Source organism: Taurulus bubalis (genome assembly GCF_910589615.1).
Source record: "Taurulus bubalis genome assembly, chromosome: 19".
Lineage (NCBI taxonomy): Eukaryota > Metazoa > Chordata > Actinopteri > Perciformes > Cottidae > Taurulus > Taurulus bubalis.
The window spans coordinates 17,981,432-18,004,603 of NC_136607.1; the positions used below are offsets into that span (position 1 = coordinate 17,981,432).

General features: G+C 43.3%; 1 protein-coding gene across 1 annotated transcript in view; it reads right to left on the reverse strand.

Annotated features, from left to right (window-relative positions):
• Positions 1-2,139: 2,139 nt before the first annotated feature.
• The window catches only part of ap3b1a (adaptor related protein complex 3 subunit beta 1a), a gene marked incomplete at its 5' end in the record, with an annotated part of 47,485 nt that continues 26,452 nt past the window's right edge, over positions 2,140-23,172 (reverse strand). The window contains 6 exons of the mRNA XM_079235675.1: positions 2,140-3,078; positions 9,340-9,478; positions 11,009-11,106; positions 12,343-12,427; positions 15,327-15,555; positions 22,512-22,615. Coding sequence (XP_079091801.1) covers positions 2,925-3,078; positions 9,340-9,478; positions 11,009-11,106; positions 12,343-12,427; positions 15,327-15,555; positions 22,512-22,615 — 809 coding nt within the window. The 3' untranslated portion in view covers positions 2,140-2,924. The remainder of the gene's footprint in view (positions 3,079-9,339; positions 9,479-11,008; positions 11,107-12,342; positions 12,428-15,326; positions 15,556-22,511; positions 22,616-23,172) is intronic.

Sequence of the window (23,172 nt, forward strand, 5' to 3'; positions counted from 1 at the left end):
TTTGCAGGTATTGGGTCATAAAGTATTGTGTGTACTTTGTGTGTACTTTGTGTGTAACTGTTCTCTACTCTGAGCATTTCGTGAGAAGGAAACTCAATAAAATAGCTTCTAGTATTTTAGGCTGTAGAACAGTTGAGCTCAGTTGGTCCTCTGCAAACTGTCACACATTTATATTAATTAATGAACATTTAAACGCAACGTTATTTGCTGTGAATATTTCGCTTTTTCCCTCTCCGGTGCGTAAAGGCCGTAAGAGCATTATAGCTGCTAAATATAAAGCATCTGTCGCCTCTTACTCGCGTCTTTCTTATTGGTTTATTTTAACGTGGAACATGTGATGTATGTTTTCCTCTAAAGAGTCCAGATGTTCTTCTGCATCAAAGCCTTAAAACAGTTAAAGCAGTGAGTGGAGCTTGTAAAATGTGTAAATAAGTTTGAAAACCTTCCATGTGGCAGTGGATCAGGATGCTGTGTGTGTGTGTGTGTGTGTGTGTGTGTGTGTGTGTGTGTGTGTGTGTGTGTGTGAGATGGGAACAGCTGGCTGAGGGAATGAGTACAGAGGGAGAGGTGATGGATGCGAGTGGAGCTCCTGTGACAGACGAGCTAACAGGTGTTCACCACAGCCCTCAGAGAGACGCTATTTATGAGCCGGAGAAGACAGCCAGACGCAGAGCCGCTCCTCAGAGCTGCAGCACATCACGTCCGCCTGCACAACTTTACTTCCACGATGAGCAGCGCCGTCGTTAGGCGGCGGGTCGGCTCTTTAGTTTGCTAAAAAAACAGGAAATCTTCACATACAAAAAAATGCTTTACTCGTGATTCTCGCTGCAGTAACATGAATGAGAGTTCACACTCTTAAAACCAGCTCTGCAGCATCAATACACACATGGTTATGACTCGGTTTTAAATATAATGTTAAGTTTATATAGCAGGGGTCGACAGATTCAGGGGGGCTTTGTCTGTGTCTTTTAATTCATTGAACATTAAATTTGTTTTAAAAAGCTGAAACTTGAGGCAGATATCATTTCCCCCCCATTGTCCATGTAATGTATTACGCAACATTAATGTCACAGCTCACCATCTGTTGAAAAAAATATTTGGCCGCACAGATACAAATATTTATAAAGTTGCGATGGGAGTTTTGTGTAAATATATATAAGTTAACAGAATCTTGTATAAGTGATTTTAACATTTCAATTCTGGTTCATGTTGACGATGTGAAAATGACATCAGGCGCGTCAAGTGAAAAAGGCTTTGCAAGTTGTCGCAGCGCTAATAGAAGAACAATTAAAGCACAATTTATGTATTTTAGATGCTTTGGAAACAGGAGGTCTTGAATTTTTATTTTTTTTCAGCCAAATAAATAGTTTACAGGAGTTTCAACCTTCATTTCTTTCAAATTCATCTAATATTTTACTTTTTCTTTGACATATGTCTGACTACCTGGAACTACCGTCCTACCTTAAGGGGTTAACTTTGTTTTTTGCAGCAGAAACAATATTTTATTCATTCATATAAAGTCTGGAAATGATTTTCCTACAGCAGGAAGTGTTGTTCTGTGTTTTTTCCCCAAAGATCGCTCTGTATTTGCCTTCACGCTTAGCCGCGTGACTAAAATGTAAAAACAAGAGAATAAAACAGCAGCAGCTTATGTTTCTGCTCCACTGATGAGACGTTTGTGTTTGTGTGACTCATGAATCAGTTTATACATCGTATTTATTGTTGGTTTACATGAGCCATTATTCCACAGCCATCTAGTCTATTTACAGTTTTACCTGCAGTATTAACTAATGGGCCCCAGATCACGAGTCTCGTCTCGCCTACTGATGGTTTAAAGGAAACGACTCGCTGGATGGGACAATGAGAGGAGATGGGAAGGAGGGGAGAGAACATATGTTGGCAGGTGGAGCGACAGATTCATCAAAATCATGATGTCATGAGTGCATGGGACGCAGCTCATCCTGCCAATTAGCAGCGCTCATCATTAACGATGTTGTGTTTCAGCCACGTTCATGTAAATGACAATGAATCAGAGCATGTTAGAGACAGCTAAAATATATATACTGTGTGTATATATATATATATATGAATATGTATAGAGACAAATATGTTTTCGTTTTAATAAATTCACTTTTTATTGTTCAGGCAAAACGGTACAAATAAAAAGACCTTGTTGATTTAGGTCTAACATATATGTTTTGGTTTTCTAAATAACATTATTTTCATGTAGAAGGCACTTTAACAAATGTGTTTTTTTTGGGTGGGGCAGTGTAAAGGTTGGAATGTAGAACTCCATCAGGGACAGAGGCTCGTTTGGCGTTCATCATGCAACGAGGTCTAAATTTCAAGGTGAAATCCTCTTTTTCCTCTTTTTCTTGGCATTAAAGTCCATCAAAGCAAACGCAGCGGAGTGTTTCTAACTTTATGAACGTAGACGAGGGTCAGACTACGTGAGTGAAGCAGCGATGTGCTCTTTCTCCCAAAAAATGTACGTACAACTGATTGCACGTAATAGTGTTTGGTCAGAGCCAGAGACGGCTTGACATGTGAATGGTACCCGCTGAGGTAAATGACCACTTGATTGGATGGGGAGCGATTTATAAAGGAGAAGGTCACATGTTAAAAATCTATTCTTTGATGCCCTCTGTGTGTTTTTAAAAAGGGGTTCACCACTTTACATGAAGACTTTCACAAAGTTATCCCTGTGATTCAGGACAATCCTTTCCAAATAACCGCGGACCATGAATATTATTGTTTCCAGTTCCATTCTCCGTGAGTGATACAAGTTGAAGCGCTACTTTCTTTGGGGGGTGTTCTGTATTTTGGATAAAAGTGCCCGAATTGTCCTCAACCACAGAGATAAAATACGTGACATCTTCGATGAAGTGTGGTTCCCCTTTACCTTTACTAAAGGGAGGGTCTCTCTACGCCAGGGCGAGGGCTTGTTTGAGGTCTCGGAGCAACATGGACGCCATGACGCTCTTCTCTGTGTTGATGGTGAGCAGCGCGGCGGAGGACTCCTTCAGCTCCAGAGAGACCAGGACCAGGGCTCCGCTGCTGACCGTCCGCCCGGCAAACCTGCGGGTGAGGAAGAGAACGGGGGGGTCAGCGTCACAAAACCCCCAAAGACAGACCGATACTGAGCGTTAAAGGCAATGGAACTACTTTCTATCAAAGAAATAGTCCCGATAAAAACGGTTTATCTGCAGGAAGAGCTTTTTCTGGAAAGAGACCAAACGTTTAACTGGTTATGAAACTAAAATGAGGTTTTCTAAAAGGGGACCATGGCAGCGGCATCTTTTCGGCACCAAGCGATGGAGCTCACAGTACCGCGTCTGTCCACAGGCGGCGCCAAAATCAACACAAAAGAGAAAGTTTCTTGCAGTAACTTTCCCTTCGTGAAGATGGTTTGTATGCTATGCTAAAGGAGATAGGAAAGGAAGCATTGAAGGACGTTTCCTTAAGATTTAGAAAAGTAAAGCCGCTCTTTTAATGGAATTCCACGTGGATACATCCGGGTCATTTCATTCAGTTTGGAACCTACCAAAGCAAAACAAGACTTTTCGAAGGTGACAAAGAGAAAGTCCAGACACAAAACAACGGACAAAGCACGGATCACAACTTCTTAATAGAGACTGAACGTTTCCATCCACCTGTCAAACAAATCGAATGAGTTTTGAATATCTACACAAAACCAAAGTGTGAAAAAGGTGTCTTTAAAAAGTTAAAGCTTAACAAATATAATCAAGATATGCTACCAATTGTTCTTCACTGGGCAGAGAGTTGGTGTCGGGTATTTCACACAGTTTTTATTTTTGTAATATTTTGTATTTGTAGACTGAAGCCCCCTTCATTATTTGTATTATGAATGTATGTTTGATTACCTTTCCATTCTTGTTGGACAGAATGTGAAATAAAATAGAATTCAATGCAGTAACTAATCTCTTTTTCCACAATGGTTGACTCCTACTTCAATGATCAGTAACAACAAACTCAAAGCTCCCTAAAAAAAAAAAACAGAGAGCGATATAAACGTGTTGCCCGGCCGGCACACTTAACTCACATTTCTCCCTCAAACCTGAAAATCACCTCACACCTTGTAATTACTCTAAATGAGTGACTGAGACAAAGGAGGAAAAAGACGTGACAGGAAAAATAGAGCGCGGAGCAACAGACAGTCCATTATTCCCGCTGACTAAAGAGCCATGAGGGCCGGGACACGCCCTTCATGTCACTCAAACTGTATTTTGCTGGTTTTTTTATGGACTGTGGCGGTCTATGAGTGTGTGGGAAGCCTCTGGACCAGCATGAGGGGACGACCCCCCCCTCGTCCCTCTGGCTCTCTCCGGACCGTCGGGAGGATTCTTGGTCCGGCGTTTCCTTGGATACCGTCCCTGCAGACCGAGGGGGCAAATCTGGGCACACATGGTCCCCATTGAGAGCGCTAACAAGAGGCAGACAGGGGCTATGACCCAGTGTGACCCTCTTTGAGGAGCGGCGGAGCCGAGCGGAGCCCCCTCTGCATCTCTGAGCCTCACGTGGTCGACTCCCAGCCATCTGCCTCCATTTAGCGCTACATCCCCGCAACAAAGGCCCCCCCGTGGCAACCTGCTTAGGCCTGACAAACAGCCCACAAAGAGCCCCACTTAGGCCCGACTAAAGCCTGTGAAGAGCCCCCGCAGGACGGCCTGTGGGAAGAGCGGCGTGCTGCGCGGCGGGAGCGGCTAGCACGTCCACCAATTAGCACGCACACGTTAAAAGAGGGAGGGTGCATACACAATGAAAGCGGCTCACAAACCCAGTGTGTCTGGGGTGGGTCTCTGGGGAGCTGCTAAATTACCATCAACAGAGGAGAGGGAGTTTATCAGGGAGCGCTCAGGGAGGAGAGAGAGAGTCCTCCTCGGGCTTAATTAAAATATTAGCCACTTCAGCAGGAAACACAAGCCATTCAAGAAGAGGATTAATTTCTCTCAACAACACCAACCTCTTTGCTTCTTTAAATAATTCAGGGGTTGTGTATCAATTCAGAATTTCTAATTGTGGGGAATTGAAGACGCGTTCTCTCGTCATACTTCGCTCCAACCTCTAAACATCAAGCAAAATAATTGTATTTATGCAGAAATGAAATGTAACACAAACATGAAAAACTAGTGTGTAAACTAGTGTGGAAACACACACAACCGCCCCCCCCCCCCCCACTGTCAGCAGCTTAAGGTGTCTATGTGGTCCCTGTGGCTTTGCTAATGGATTTAGGATATAAATCTATCATTTACTCGGCCAGTTAACACTACCCCGAGGCTGCTTTCTTTTCGTCTCAGGAGACGGCGCTCTGGGCTTTTTGTGCATGAGTTACAATACGAGCGAGTGGAAAAAGAAACAAGAGCGGTTTGATTTCCAGGCGCGTTTTTTTGCTTTGAATATTTCTCGCTCTGCGGTTTCGTGGTGGAGCAGATCTGCGTGGCATGGAAACACAACATCAGGGCATCTTTTTGGGGGACAGATTAGGGGACGAGCGGGCCTTAACCGGGTCATTGGTATTCCCCTGCACTCTTCACATGCTGGGCTAAACACTGGATTAATTGCAGTGTATGGAAAGCAAAGCAAAGCATAACCCCTGGACTTAGAGCGGGCGGATTGGCATCGATCGGCGGGGCTGCGGCTAAGCATCACTCTCCAATTATCTGTGATTCTCCTCAGTGCAGAGAGCGCCGTGTGTGCCATCTGCCTCCTCCTCCACCCCGAACACAAAGTGGGCTTTCACCTTTACATTCACCCCCCTGCGAGACCCAGAGGATTCTGCAGCCGAGAATCCAGGACTTAACCCCCACCGCATCTTAACGAAACGCTGAAAAAAAATGACTTGAGCACGATGTTTTTACAAGAGCTCAGAAAGGCGGAGGCCAAACGTGCGGCGGCTGGGTACGACGGTTCGATCCTGGTCTTCGGCCAGGTGGACAAGTGTCCTTCAACTGAGTGGTCAGCGAGGCCAGACCGAGCAGACTCCGACCGGGCAGATGGCCAGAGCTATTAGCCCCAATTAGAACGAGGAACCCCTCCACACATCTCCAGAGCTCGGCCATACGGACAGACGACCGACACTCGAAGGGTGGACGGGGAGGAAGGAGAGGACGAACCGGCGGCACGGGGCTGATGGGAAATAAAACGGGAGGCGAGAACGTGACAGAGCCTGACGTGTGAAATGTTGCGTCGTCGTGCGTTTTTCCCCCCACCCTTTGTATGATCTGAAGATAGATCATGAGCCACACTGTCTGCGGAAGCGATCCATAATAAAGAGAGCAGACGTTTAATTAGTCAGCTTATAAATGATGGCCAATTACATTTTAAACAGGAACAAGAATTCAACTTCACCAAGAAAAAAAAAAAAGGGGAAAACACGGCGTTCCGAGAAGCATAATTTAATTATATCAAAGTGTAAAGTAAAGAGAAAGCATAGCTTATAAATCAAGGGGTTCAGGTTTGTTGTTTTTTCCCCTTAAATTAGGCTCTAACCAGAAGGATTGGCAATGCATGCAAAATTCGATCAAATTTGCTTTCAAACGGACTGAAAAATAGAGCACATTTATTCTATTCCGCCTGTTTAGACATAAACAAGAACAGCGTTTTCTACATTTGCTTTCCTGCTTGATTTATTGCCATCCTCCTTTCCAGCAATCAATTTCTGTGTTTCAGTGGCATCCCCCCACCCTGCCACCCCACCCCTCCGACGCCTGTTTGGGAAAAGCAGTGCTGCACCCTGCTGATAAAGCAGAGGAGTGCAGGGACGCAGAGGTGCACCAGGAGGCTGTTGCTTCGTCAAACAGAACCTCTGATACCGCAATCTATTCCCCGCAAAGTGCCCGAGGTCAGTTTAAAGCATACTGAATCTGGTGTTTCTACATTAAAGCCCCAAAACGTTCACTCCTTTCCGAGGCCGGGTGCTTTGTGGGGTTTTACCCGGATTACAGGGCGCTTTCTCCGGAGAGATCAGAGGAGAAAAAGAAGGTCACGCATCACATTTAATGCAGAGTGACCTCCACAATAAGCTCTCAGTGGGTGCATCCGATCAGATCGATCACTGTGTGTGTGTGTGTGTGAGTGCACAGCAGAAACACACAAAAAACACCATGACTAAAATTACCGGAGCTAAAAACGATTAGTCGACAGGCAGGAATTTAATCAACAACAATTAATTGTTTCAGTCGTTTATCAAGCAAAGAGAAGAAACATTCTTCTCCCGAAATGTGAGCATTTGTTGCTCTTCTGTTTTGTATGACCGTACATTTTGATATTTTGGACATTTTAAGACATAATATTTGACTCTGGGAACCTGTGTTGGGCTTTTTTTTTTTAAATGTTTTCTTACACTAGAATCCACAGGCTAATAAAAGATGAATATAATCATAGGTTCAGCCTTAATTAAATAAGACTTTAGGCTGTTTAGGATCCAAAGTCCGCATGCAAGGACAGGTAAATAAAGCCTAAAGTACAGTAATAACCGTTAATGAAAGCTACATTTAATTTCTTTGGTCTTATTTTCCAAAACACTCAAATAATCAGTTGACTGCAACAGAAAAGTAAGAAAGCCAGAACATTAGAGAGGCTGAAACCAAAGAGGTTTTTGTGGCTTCAATGATTTAGAGATGAAAACTGTAAATTAACTTTACTGATGGTAGCAGCTCTAATCTCAATAATACAATAATCATATCGGTTGCTTATTTGAACACGTGCCGTCACTGGCGACAAATCAGGAGCACGAACGGACAGATTTAGAGATCTTTGCGACAGCTTCTCAAAGACGAGGCTGTCAGACCTGCTACGTCTGAGGAGGACCCCCTCCTCCACTGCCTCCATCATCTCTAATAAACGGACCTCCCAGGGACAGCGCAGAAGAACCGGTCATCACCGGCCGGCAATATGGAAGACGGTGTCTTCATTATTCGGAGACCACGGGGCAACGCTGGAGGACCGTCTTCCTCTGTCGCCGTCACAGAGGCAGGAGGGAGATTGATAGCGTGGCGTCATTTGAGCTATCGGTTATTCTGAACGAAGCATGGGCTTATTGGACGCGGGCCTCTCCCGCTGGCCAGCATCGATTTCCACTCACTCGTTCCGAGCTCTCTGTGTCCTTGTGCTGCTGTCGCCCTCTTATTCTTCCCCTCTCTCTCTCTCTCCGGCTTCCTCCCTGTTCCTTACTTATTCCTACACGTTTCCCCTCTCTTCCTTTCACGAGCGCGAGACGGAAAAGGACGAGGACGGAGCGAGAGACAAAGAGGAAGTGAAGGAGAGACAGCGGTGCGGAGGGAGAGAGAGACAGATGGGGGAGGCGAGGTGAAAGAGAGAGACAGAGCAGGAAACAGAGGGAGAGAGGGAGGTGTAATTATCTATCAGGTGTTCGGGTGTGCGTGACAGAGGAGGAAGCTCATTAGCACACTCTGTGTACACCAATTACACAGCCAGGCTTCTCAGGGCATTCCCCTGGCATGTCTGTGAGAGATGCGCTTTAACTACGATGCACACTGTAAAACACACATTTTATATTATTCATAGAAACATATATATATTAAAACACTAGCATTGTGGCAACCAGTCAGGTAGCAGTTTACATCCACGTCGGTTCGATATGTCGTCATTTTTATCCTCTTAGACATTTGTGTGAAATTGTCATAATAAGCAGAAGAATTCTGGAGTTATGGCCAAAAAGACGCGTTTATTTTATTTTGTTAAGAGCTCAGTGACGCTTGAGCATCAAAGTATCATCAGGTCATCTTCTAGACTTGAAGAAAGTCCCTCCAGGCGTTCCTGAGATATCACGTTCACGAGAATGGGACGAATGAACGGCCTAAAAACACGATCAAATAAATTATTGGGGGTGTAAAAAAAAAAATATATAAATAAATATTATCTGAGGAAAAATTGCAGAAAAAAAAGGATCAACCTCATCAAAGCACCGATAAACATCGTACAATTAATGAATTATATGAATATGACTGACTTTACACCCATGACAGCAGCAGGAAGACAAACTGCACCATTATGATAGTTTATATACTAAAAGATTGATAAGATTGTCTGAGTATCGATAAAATATTCCAACTGCCTATTATGCTGGAAGAACATCTTAAGTTTATCTTTGCTATCTATCTATCTATCTATCTATCTATCTATCTATCTATCTATCTATCTATCTATCTACAATATGGAATAATATAAGTATTCCATAAATTATCTGGATACATTATCTGAAATATATATATATATATATCTATATAAACGTGTGTTCTGTTGGGTTGAAAGTGTGGAAATGAAAGTTGGATGATAACTGGGTCGAGGGCGGCTCACCTGTGCAGGTCGTTTGGGCCGGACTGCACCACTCCCACGTTGGCCACCGACAGCACCTGCTTGCTGACGGCCTGGCTGGAGGTGTTTGCTGTTGCCATGGTGACGGTTGCAGAGGTCTCGTTCATGCCCAGCAGCTTACCTGATGGGATGCGAAACGTTCAGCCGTCAAACAGGGACGCGCACAAACAGAAGCTTAAATCTGGTATTTCTGTGGATTCGTTGTTTTCTGTTTGAACTCAAATATATAGCAGATTATGTTTATACTATCACCATGAAGCGCTATGGATATAAACAATATTTTGGGACTGAGCGACAAGATGAAAGAGAATTTGTTCGCAACTAAATTAGGAAAACTCCACAATAAACGCAGACGGATTTGGAAAAAAATCTCTTCAAATTGAAGGCAAATGGCCGGTTCATGTGCACTTAGTAATGAACAAGGATGTGAGAGAAAGAACAGAGATAAATATGCACAAGTTAGGTAAAAATAAAAGAGCTCTTGAAGGCAAATATAATGAAAAAGCTGTAAACTGAAATAATGAATTGACTTCACTCAATGGGTATAAAGCAGCAATTTGCTAGAGAGTTGTTCCACTCTGTTTTGTGTCTGAGTGCGAGGTGTATTCAGCGGAGCTCAAAACACGGAGAATGAAGATAAATTAAGGCAGAAGCAGCATTAAGCACGCACTTAAAAGCCCGCTGATGGCTCAGATATGAGCGCGCGCTCCGCTCTCAATAGCTGCCACACTATGGAGCTCTACAGGTGTGTGTTTGTGGAGGAAACACCAGTAAGTGCTTCATAAGAGGGGCGCGTTCTGCTTTAATGACAATGGTGAGGAAATGTTTGTTCAAGGCGGGCTACGAGGATTTAATGTCACTTTATAAATATAACTTAAGAATACTGCATAGAAAACTCCAGTTTAAAGATTTACAACCTCTATTGTTGTCTCTAGCTGTTAATAGCGCTGTACAATGGATTTTTGATTTCTATTTCACATTCAAATCAAATTTAAAGAAAAAGGTGTGGCGATATATTTTTTATTTGGTCAACATCCACGTATTTATACATGTTTAAAAATATACGGTTGTAGTTTTCGTTGAGTGACTGCTGCTGTAAGTACCTGCTAGAGCGCCCCGATGTGTATTAATCCTCAACAAATGCTCCTGTTTGAGTGACGTTTACTAAAATACTACAGAGCCCAAAAGTCATGGACTGACACTGATTACTTTTTGTGAATTTTCTAATAGCGACAAAAAACAAGCTTTATCCTTTTATCACAATACAGACAATTTGAGATAAGACTAAGGTTACTTGGGAAATTTCCCATTTGAGATCCATCAGTCCGTAAAATGTCATTCATTGACATAAGAAAAGCTCATTTATGTGTTATTTTGTCACTTGATTCAACGCTAAACAAAAAAAAGCAACAATATACGCTAGTTCACTTTTAATAATAACAAACATTGCAGGAAATCTGCCTTTTTACAGTAACGTTTTATAGAATAAATAGCCATGTACATATATGTAAACAAGATATTATCAGAGCAGTTCATGTGTTACACACTCTTTACTTTAATATGTAGCAATTCAAGTTTGTATTTAGAGCTCTTCACTGTGCTTTAAGCTTATAAAAAGAGTTTATCTATTTATTTTGAGAGCACTACCCACCTTGCTCCTTGCTGAAGTCCTGCTCGGTCATGGTACTGGGCATCAACAGCTCTCCGACCGCCGGCTGGATGGACACACTGAACTGGTCCTCCTTGGTGCTGAGGAGAGCGAAACAGGAAAATAAACTTATTTACAGGATATCCAACATAAAGCAGGAATCTAGGTTGCAAGATTTCAGACCTCATGCAAGAGTACGGGTTTCCTATTTTCATCTCAACTTTTTCTTCCTGTTTTTGCGTACGAGTTTTCCTGATTAATGCTCGTTCATGATGATTGCACTTTAGCATATTTAACGCCCCAATAATGCCACAGAAGGCTCCGCCTCTTGCCCAAAATCACCTCTGGTATCCGTGATCCATAAAAGGAAAGTCTAGCATTTTTAACTATTTAAATTGCTCATGACTCCGTGTGTTCGAACCGAAGATGAATGAAAAATACGAGAGTTTTAAATATTTTGCTTGACTTTTACATTTGAACCTTTAAGCATAAACTAAGGAGATGGCTTAAAGCAAAGCAAACCTGCAATCATCCTCCATACTGTATTCATATTGTGTGGTTTTGGGCTGTACAGTGGCATTGTATTAATAATATTAGGCAACCTAGTTGTAAAAAAAAGCCTGTAAAAAGGAACGACAGATGAAAATTAGCACTCTAGCTACACCTGGAACATTTACACTGAGGTGGAAACTGAAATGTTGATTAACGTGTTCTGTCCCTGGTAAAAACAGAAAATTGGTGAATGTGGCGAGTTAAATAACGGAAGACGACACGAGGCATTTAAATTCATCTTAAACTCGAGTAAATGGATGTTGACGTGCGGCACAGTGTGCGTGTGTTTTGTGCACTTGTGTCTATTCATGCTTCGTTTGTGTATTAAATGTTTCTCCACTGATTGCCATTCGCACGGTTTGCAAGGCATTTTGGGTCGGATTGATTCCCCCTCCCCCATCCTGAACAGATTTTCTGATAAGGTTATTGATCAGCTGAGCAGCGGCGCCGATGGCATTCAGCAGGTTGATTTGAGCTGGGGCTGATTACTGGCGTAATAATTGTTATCCCAGTGAACCCGGATCAATTGTGGCTGATGTCTCACCTGGGAGTGCCGGCACAGAGCCGGTAGGAAAAGGAGAATTACCAACCGAACAAATGAGAGAGGGGAGAGAAGAAGAAAGGATGCAAATGAACGTAAGAGAAAGAGACGCGTGAGGGAGATGTGAAAACCGGAGACACGGCGTGAGAGCAGAAAAAAAAGAGGTAGTGAAAGAGATGTGCAACTGAAGGTCGGAGGAGAAAAAAAAACATGCTTGATATGAGCGGGTGTCAGGTTGTCTCACCACAACTGGAAGTTGGCCGCTTGTGTCGAGTCGCTGAAGTCAATACCCATGGAAACCGTCATCGAGGCCTCTGGCTCCAGCCGCTCTGGGAAGAAAAAAAAAAAAAGAGGGAAGGAGGAGAGGAGAAAAGGAATAGTGAGTGACAAGGGCACAGTGTGCAACGTGAGGAAGGATGGAGCAAAGGGGGAGGAAGGGGAGGAGGAGGAGTAGGAGGAGGGGCAGCAGAGTGGAACAGACAGGCATCCACACCACTTGTGTTTTCTACTTCACAAAGCAAGGCCATCGTGTGTGAGAAATCTATCCTTCAATCCACACACACACACACCTCTAGCCTCGGAGAGGAAGAAGAAGAAAAAAAACACACACACATGAAGGAGCAGCATATTTTCAGAACAACAGGCTTGTCATGGAGAGCATCAGCATCAAGAAGAGACGAGGTGAGGAAGGAAAGACAAGAGAGTTAAGTAAAGCCCCCCCAAAAAAATGCATTGAAGAGGAAGCCTGGACAGCTGAATGAGAGAGGAAGAGGAGGAGGAGGAGGAGGAGGAGGTTAAGGATGAGAAGAACACAGACAGACAGAAACATCCTCCGTGGAGCAGCGAGCTGTTTTACTGTATAACTCTTCTCACGGACGGAGAACAGACTCCAGAGGAAAAGCCCTCTGAAAACAGAGCCGTCACAGACTCACTTACAGTCCACCGTCACGTCTGCTCCAACAGACATGTATTTTATTATTTATTTATGATAGTCTAGTCGTCCGTGTTCACATAAATCACAAGATAAACTATCTCAAATAACATCTGGAGAGACGATTAACAGATTAAGATGAATCCAAAAGGTCGAAGTTGAAGCAGGAAGTCAGAGCGTGAACCGGCCGTCATTCTGTTTTTTTAGCGGCTGCTCAAATACGTTTGGCTGTCGATTGTTTTCAACCTGCAGCATCTCTCGGCTACTCACGTTGCCCTTTGAACTTCTGGCAACGTCAACATGTTCCCAGATCTCTGCAATTTGGTGAGTATAATGTTGTTGTTGCCGATAGGAAGGGCAACGCAACAGAAGACAACTCACGCTGTAATAAACCGGAATAGCCCTTTAAACCACATAAAACTCACAAAGATACTTTTATTTATTCATTTTGGTCCATTGTCCTTTTCCACCAAAATGAACACGTATATGCAGGTTTTAAAAACACAGGACAACACGCAAAAAAATGTTTACAAAGTAAAATTACAGTTTTTGTCAATGGAGTCTGTTAGCTTTGTTCTTTCCACTTCCAACTCTGTGAACAAACGGTTTATTCTGACAAAACCAGATTGGTGATTGTTTAAACATTTAAAGACGGTTCTGATGAGTTTTATTTTGTTTGTTTCTGTCGAGTTTGAATTAAATGCGTTTCGATAATCAGCGACTTGACTTAGCCAGTAAGTAGTTTCTATGTGTAGAAATACATACATATACATACATACATACATGTATATATATAGTTATTTTATATGTATATATATATATATATATATATATATATATACATACAAAATAACAATAATAAAGATATCAAAGATTTAGGGACACGTAAAACAGCGAGCAAATCACAAATCACATTTCATTTTAAACAGTTAAATGACATGTTTTTGTAAGTAAAGCACCTGTAGAGGCAATGTGCAATATTTCCCACTGAACCGAAGCCCCGTTATTTATCATCCCGTGACAAACAAACACAAAACAGCATTATATAACGCTTTGTCTGTCATCCTCTGCAACTTATCAAAACCAACTCCAGCCACCAGCTCACAGTAGCCCGGCGCGATCGATCCAAATTACCCACTGTTTGGCTGCTCGAGTTCCTTCAATGCCCAATCAATCCCCTGCAATTGACATTTTTAACGTGCTCCACCGCACACCAGCGCCGTGTTTGTGTGTGCACGGGAAGAAAAAAGAAGGGAAAATCTTGAGGGAGCACAGTTCTCGCTCTTATAATATACAGAGTGTAGCAATCATGCAACGGGGTGACAAGAAAATATGGAGATGGCGCATGTTTGTTCTGCCTGATCGATACTAATGAACAGGGATTAGCCAAAGTAATATTGGCTGTTTTCAGGTGGGGGGCTTAAAATTATCATTTAATATCGGTCTGAGAAAACAATCATAGAGCTGTAGGAATTCCAGAAAGCCATCATGAATGAATAGGGGAGACATCACATGTTGCACAGATTGTAATAAATGTGGCATCCTAAATCTGCAAATACTGAGCTGAGGTTGTGTGAGGACCGGCCGCAAGTTCAACAATAGGAGGCCGGTAGCGTTAGATTAAGGAGATGATTTAAAGCCACATAAGGCACTTTTTTTTCCTCAATCTGACTTTCTTGCGAAATAGAGAATGTGACACAGAGAAAATAAAGGAAAGATATAATATCAAACATATAACACGACAGGTTGAATAATGCTCAAAAAAACGGAAAAGAGTCCTTAAAACAAAAAAAGGGAAATGAGGAACATGTTTGACTCTAGATGGACCATCATTTACTAAATAAACATCATGCTGTATTGAGGGAGACTTGAAACTAGAGATTGTTTACAATGTTTACTGAGGGAATAAATCAAGAGAGAAGTAGAGTAATCTCTATAGACTTCTATACAACCAGAGAGAATGCAGGTTTAAGACACTTCAACGTTGCTTCACTTTTCAGAACCGGAAGTTGCCTCCTTACTAGCACTCATGCGACCGCGGTGTCGTTCCTTTATAGCCTAACATTAGCTTAATTCTTCTGCCTTTAATAGTTATTTAACCACAGAGGGAGAAGACTTATCAGGCTATTTATACTTTAGTTAGAAGGATCTGTCAACAAGACAAATAGTATAATATTACTCGCCTTAAATTTGAATAATGCGTTTGCTGGCAGTTACAAAGCAATGAGCAATATTAAATGTACCTGCTGTGGGTAGTATTTAGTGAGTATTTTACAATGTGTGGCCCTCCTACTCACCGATGGTGTTGAAGCAGTGGATGTTCAGGCTCGCGGGGCTTCGGTCTCCTATGTGGATCTCCTCCAGGCTGTGGTCGGCGCTGTTGGCCAGTATGACCTGTACAGCCACCATACTGGGCTGGTACAGACAGGGCTGCCTGGGGAAGTGGTACTTGGCTGACAGACCTTTTCCAGTCATATGGTGAAGCAGCTCATGGGTTTTCACAGGGCCAAAAGATGGAGTGGTGACCTAGAGAGAAGTATAAAAAGACAGGCATAAACCTCAGCGAACACTGATTCTATTATCCTTTAATTAGGTTTTTAAAAACACCAAACACAGGCGACGGGGTCCTCCCCCATTGCCAATGTGTTTTACAATGATTAGCAAAGAGAAAAGACTGTTTTGTCAATTAGAGAAGCGTATATAACGGCTGGATTGAGGTACAAACAACTAAGCACTGCTGGAAACAACAGCCTGAGAGCAGAAAAGCAGAGAAAAGAAAAAAAAATGAACATTACCCAGAAGCCTCAGGCTCTCCACATCACATCAACACAATATCCAGGGACGCCTTGCACATTACAGTGCAAATGCATTCACACAAAAGGACAGATTAATACAAGAATCCCCGGTCTTTCCATCACATGCAATTCGCCGCGTCCAATCAGCGGGAAGAATGCAGCACTTCTGAGTGAAGTGGGACCGAGGGTTGGCTGATAACTCCCCACCAACCCTCCCTTCATTAAGGCTGCGGGCTAAAGACGAGCGCATTTAAGAAATGTTCTCAATCAGCCCGGTTAGAGGGAAATGGGCTGGATGCTCGGTCAAACCCTTCTGAATAAAAAACACCTCTAATGAATAGAAACACAAGTGCCTGCATGGGCTAAACCCGCCACTCGCAGGGGCTTTTACCTTTTCAGAGGCAGGAAATCACATTACCTTTGAGAGTTAGGGAAGAGAAAGGAGGCGGACGCGCTGGTGGCGCTTTTCTTTCGCCCTGAAAATTAACATCTCGTTACTCAGTAGAGACTGAAAGCGTGAACAATGTTCCTCTGACGGTCCTCGGCGGAAAGAAGATGTCGGCCCACACACACACACACACAACGAACATATTGACCTGTCAAACGTGACAAACACAATCAACTTCACACCTCAGCGACTCAAAATAATAAAAAAAGCATCGCCAAAGTATGAATACTTTGAAGGTAGTTTCTCCAAATCAAAAGAGGTCCGTCTGCCTCGAGTGACGGCACTAATTAGGTCAAAGCATCGGGGCGAACGAAGCCGCTTCACACCCTCTAAAACGCCTAGCACCTCGATGTATTCATACGCTGTGCAAATGAGGAGGAAAAATTGCTATTTACCACCTCGAAGAGATGTGACTTCTCAAAGAAGTTGCAAAAGCGACAAAGAGAGCAAAACAGTGAGGAATAGAAGACTTAAACGTGTGAACTAATTAAGCTAATTGAATATGATTACTAATATGATATAAAGAAACACAGTGGAAACAATTACGTGTCAGTGTGCATTGTGTTGTTGAAGCTGGACGCGCTGGCAGCGTGTTCTTCCTCCTCCTCCTCCTCCTCCTCCGACGAAGTGTCACGAGGTGTGTGAGGATAAAGAATCGCTTTGACGCACGACAAGTCGCAGCGGAGATGAGTTTCAACGTGTTAAACACTCACTCCCATCGTCACGAGGAAAGACAGCAGGTTCAAACCGTAAATCGCCTAAAAGGTTGGACACATTTACTGAGCGATGAGACATGAAACATGAAGCTATTTTCATCAACATTGAGGTCAATTGATCAAAAATGGCAAATTATAGAAATTTGGCTTCGAATGCCGGAGCCGGAGTCTTCCTCAATCCCGTTTACTTACTCTTTGACTCGATATTTACAGGAGAAGGTGTTTATTTCAGGCAATATTTTTGGGGTAAAGTTCTTGCTCATGTTGAAGGATGAGGATACTGGTTATGAAAAAGTAAATATGGGTAAATAGGAACGCCTGGACGACAGCAGAGATCATTACTTTGCTGTGTTTGAAATAACTCCGACTGAAACCGACACAAAGGAGCTTCTAGAGATCTCAATGAGTCGCTTTGCACCACGTTTGATTTGATTTATTTGCTGAATTGTGACTCACTGAAGTCAGGCCTGCTGCAGATGAAATAAGTAAGACACATGGGGAGGGCAGGGTGGGCTGCTGGGACCATTTGCGGTGGAAAAAAGGGAATAAATCGCAATACTCAATATATCGCAATACTCAATATATCGTAGTATCGTGATAGTATCGCAGTATCGTGGGACCTCTGGTGATTCCCACCCCTATTACCCATGAGGCACCACAAACTGCAGCCTCCAAAACGGATGCATTCATTTCAGCTACAGGTGCACATGATGGCAACTGAGCGTATTTGTATCCAAGTCCTTGGTGCCCGTATAAAACACGTTTAAAAGCAACCCCGCTGCCCAAGTGATGGAATCAAAAGGAGGTCAAACAAACATTTGTTGCCGTGTGGTCGTGCCGCCGGCCGGCATATTTATCGGGCCGCTTTTTGAGCGCGTCAGAGCAGTCGGCGTCGATGAAGCCGGCTATAATGTTTGCCGTCCCATCGCGACGGAGATTTACCTCCCTGACAAGACGCATCCCGCTTCAAGGTCCCGCCTCGACGGGAGCGGAGGACAGGACGGAGGCTTCAAACGGCTTATCATCACCAATTTGACACAGTGGGCCGTTAAAAAAGGCCGACACAAGACCCCCTTCGCTCTTCCATCCGCTGTTGTCCTGCTACACCGACGCCTCAAGTGTAAATAAGAGAAGAAGAAGGATGTAACCTTGACTTCTCTGTCAGTCTCCCTTTCTTTTTCTTTTGGCTCCCCCCGTTCTCCAGCCCGGACAGGAAGGAGGGCGGTGACAATGAGGGAGGGGAAGTTGATTGAGAGGCTCTATTATGCATCAACTTAAAGGAAGCTCCCGTGATGGATGACACAGACACCAGTCACCTTCAGAACCCCGGACGCCACGCTCCCAACATCCTCTCTGGCAAATGACCTGAAAATCCCGCTGACATATAAAAAAAAAAAAAGGGCTAAGCGGGAGCCGGGTAGCCTTGTGCCGTGTGCATAAGAGGGCCAATTTAAAAAGAAAGTGTCGTGGGGAGCACAGAGATGTATGGGCATATATTGAAAATCCATTTCTGCTTTTCAGCCTCCAACACCGCGGACAGGATTTCATTATGCTCGACAAGAGTTGTGAGGATTAAGGTAAGGGACATGTGTTTGACTTTAGGGCCTAATTGTTCCCCTCAGTCAGGAGATGACAATTAATTGAGGGGGCGTCACAAAGACCTTGACTGCAAATTGGATTAAGTAAATGTTACTACAGCCGTCTAAAACTACTTTAATGTAACAAGAAGTCTCTCCAGCGCATGTAGACAGAGGTTACTTCATTTATGACAATTTGTCAGTAAATTAGGTGTTTTAAAAATGATTAATTTTTTGAAATTTTCCATTAAAGAGGATTAGCAATAATAGAGGATTGTTATTCAGAAACAGCATTGTCCTTCATTTAGCTTTGCAAGTATTCGCATGATATATAATGGAAGTAAGGCTGAAGCTAAGGATTGTTTTCAGTAGTGATTCATCTGCCGATCGTCAATTAAACGGTAGAAAATACTGAAAAGTGCCCAACACAACGTCACAGTCCAAAACCCAAAAGATATGACAATGTTTAAAATGTGTATATATATAAAAATATGCATCTTTCTGAGACATTTAAGTTAAGAGGGCCATTCTGTACATATTAATCACAAAAGATTAGCATCTAATTGTCTTATCTAACTATCATAGATTACAACTAAAGTACAGTATTTAACTACAATTAAAGTATAACATACATACAGTAACACTGGCTGCAAAACACGGAATAAACCAGTGTACTTTTCTGCTACTTTATACTACATTTCCAAGGTATAATATAATAATAATGTAATATATTAGTATATTATCCTAGTATATATATTATTATTTATTTAACAGGGCTCATGAATTTTCGCGACTTCTTTTCTTGAATCTCAAGTTGCAATCCATAATTTTGTCTTATTTTAAGAATCTCGCACAGGAAGTAAAACTTTCTTGTAAGTACTTCTAATGTTTTTTGTGTGTTGGTGTTACTTTTACTTCCTCACTGGAAGAAACCATCTGCATCACACCAATGTCTTCACGTGGGCGTGGCATCATATTTATGGTTAAGACCCTAATTCACTTGCCTACAGCGATTAAATGGCTGCGTGGTTTTTACAGACAAGCGGACGATGAAAACCCAGATGATCAGTAGGATCTTTAAGGGACGGCCGTCACGACCTCTGACACCTCGGGTAACGAATAACAAACACAAGAAGACAGATTAAATGCCCACACACACGGAAATAAAACAAAAACCTAGATACTACAACGAGGTAATGTAAAGAAACGCTGCAACAGCTGCATTAAGAGAAAGTATCCACTTGCGGCGTGAGCCGGAGCGGCGTTTCTGTGTGGGCGTTTATTCCTGTTTAAGAGGCAATCTCCGCCGTTTGAGTGGCAGCGGCAGGTTTGGAGGGCAGCTTGCTGCTACATTCGTGGCGCTCGGGGGTCCTTCTGCCGATTCATAATTAGACGTGAACCCCGGAGCGCCCACTACGGGGGAGGTCAGAGGGGTGAGGAGGGAGGCGGCGGAGGAGGAGGGAGGAGAGCCGGCGCCCGCCTGATGGACACCAAATGAACAAATTATGATGGCCCCCTCTGGGCGTGATGGGGTCAAACGCCGCGCGCCCCGCCGCTGACAGTTCAATTTCCCCCCAAAGCAGCCCCATTCGCCGACTGCTAATTATGAATGAAAAGTTATCAGCCTCAGCCGCCCCCGCCGCACACACGGACGGCGGTCGGAAGAGGTTTCGGGTGGCGTTAAAGGGGGGGGGGGGAGGCGGGGATTTAAGAGGCATTTGTGAGAGATCCTAATGTCAAAATGTTATTAGAGAGAGCGGTAGCATGCAGAAACTGGAGGAGAGGAGGAGGAGACAGAAGAGGAGGTGGGTCAGAGACAGTGACCAGGGTTAATCTAAATGCCTTTGATAACCATGCAGTAATTCTCTAAAAGGGCCCGAGCGCTCAGCTGAGACAGACTCGCTGCCTCTGTGGGCAGATTGCTGAGAAATAGAAATGACACAGGGGCCAGTGTGTGTGTGTGTGTGTGTGTGTGTGTGTGTGTGTGTGTGTGTGTGTGTGTAAGCGTGGGGAGGGGCGAGTGTGAATAAAGGTGAGGTTATTTACCCTTGTCTATGAATCCCGATGCCCATCATGTATTTATGCATAGAATTGACTCTAAATCAGATGTTGATGTGCGAAAAAGTTCCCTGTTTCTAATCTGCATTTCTATTCTCTATTACTCCAACGGCCTTCACCTGAGGAGTGGAAAGGGGTGGGGGGTGACTAACAAGACTCGCGCTGCATAAACGCTGGTCTGAGAGCAGCTGTCAATCATACTGACAGACAGGCAGGCAGCGCTCAGAATACAGAGTAACTCACCACAAAGCCAAAGCGGAGGCCGGTGGAAACACGTCCGTCTACATGCAGGAAAACTAATCGCTCACCACGAAAAGTTAAACACAAGCTCACCTTTAAAGCATCTTTAAGATGAAGTGCTTCACTTTTCTATCACACACACACAGCAGCGTTTACCTTTTAATTGAACCGAAAATGGGTCTAAATAAGCAGCACTGTTGAGCTCCAGAGGCGCTTTATAGACGGAGCTAGTTGCTGTAGCTCAATTCTTTTAAGAGAGCGGTAAATCTTGACAAGAGAGCAAACAAGCAGATTTCCCCCAAAATCTCAAACTATCGTTTCAATGAAATCTAACTTCTGTCTCCTCCCTCTTCTGTCACTCTGCAAGAGATGTAGATAGACAGACGTAAAGAACTTCAAATGTACCACTCCCTTTTGAATGGAGATCCTGGTACAAAAAAGGTACAAACTACATACTGAAGCTATAAATAAAACCCTTAAAAAGGGACGGGTGTTGCAAATTAGCATCCGCTAGGAACACTGTGATACTTGCATCGGATCAGCTGTTTTCAGTTTGTCTACATTTATCGCATCTGTCACTAAAAAATTAACTGTAATAAATAAATGCATTGAAGCAGGAAAACACAATGTGGTCGAGTTCAGACCTACAAAATAAAATCCATTCCTCTCATATTTTTTTGTATCTTTCTGAGTATTGTAGAAGTACACCTATTGGGTGATTAGTGGACAAGTCAGTTGGCTAAAAATGTATGTTTATCAGTTATGTATTGACTTAATTGATTGCACATTACATTTTTCATTTTGCAAAAACAAACCTGTGTGCTCTGGGAACTCATTTTAAATCATTAAATTATTGCACGATGAATAAAACAAATAAAAAAAGTATCTACAGATTCATTATCAAGTAGATTAATCGCTACATGCAGCCCACTATTGTATTTCATACGCAATCTATTGGCAGCAAACCACTTGAAAAATGTGTAATTTCAAAGTAAAAGCACATGTCAAACTGAACATCTTAGAAACAGACCATAAATGTTCCGATATAAAAACCTCCAGACACAGGATAGACTCAGCAGCAGCAGAAAGAACGGTCTGGACGTTTTTCCTCCCGAGGGGGGAGATACAAAAACACACAGACGTGTAGAGTCGCTCACACAGTGAGGAGAGAAAGGAGCCGTCACACTAGGAAAGGTCAACCATCAGATATACACAACACGGAGACACAAGGGACACAACATCTGACAGAGAGAGATGGAAGGTGACAGAGAGGAGGAGAGAGCTAAGAGAGAGGGGAGGGAGGGGAAGAGAGAGGGTGGACTTATAGATGAGACGGAGAAATAGAGTTCAAGGGTGTGGGAGAGCAAAAGACAGCGAGGGGTGAGAAAGACAGACTATAAGAGATACAGGAAACAGGAAGAGCAGTTGTGGCTATAAATATAAGGAGGCAGAAAAGGTCAATAGTTGGCGTCTGGGAGCAGAAAATGTTCCACAAGGGAGAGAGAGGCTCATTTCACCATCGCATACGCCGCTCCGCTGTTTCTGTCACTGTCAGACGGAAAAGGAACAATTGACTCTCCACACACGGTGATGGAGGAAATGTCATCACACTCACACACACAAACACACACACACACACCATACTAACCTGCATGGTGGAGGAGACGTTGGAGAGGGAGAGGCCCTCGAGGTCGGACAGCAGGGACGGAGAGACGACCGCAAGCTTTGGTGCGTTTGTGGACGCGGGAGAAACTGAAAGAGAAAAGAACCAGAAGCCTGTTAAAGCCACGGCGCGTTGCCGTCTGACGCCATGTCTTGTTCTGATACCGACACTAGGGGGAGCCAAAGACAAGAACTGTCTGATTCGACGCAGTTGCTTTAAAGCGATACTATTTGTTTTCCCGCCACTTGGGGGCTGTGGAAAAAGCAGAAAGCATCAACGAACACATCAACTTATAACATACGTCCGCATTAAATTAGGTAGTTTTACAAGTGTGGAAAACAGAGGCCTGTACGCTCTCAACATTTTAATCAATTTAAGAATAAAATCAGTATTTTATCTGAGGGCAGATTTCATTTTTTTTGTATATGAAGCTTTTGTTACTGGAGATTTAAAAAAAGGGCACAATGAGAAGGATTTTCCCAAAATGAATAATGTATAGACTCGTATGAAAATAATACCTCTCAATTTTCCCTTATGACCACTAGAGGTGTTTGGTGGTACTGTGTTCAGGGCGTTTCTGGGCGTCAACCTCTATTAAAACATAGCGACCACCATGAGCCAAGAGAAAGCATTGAAAAGAAATCCA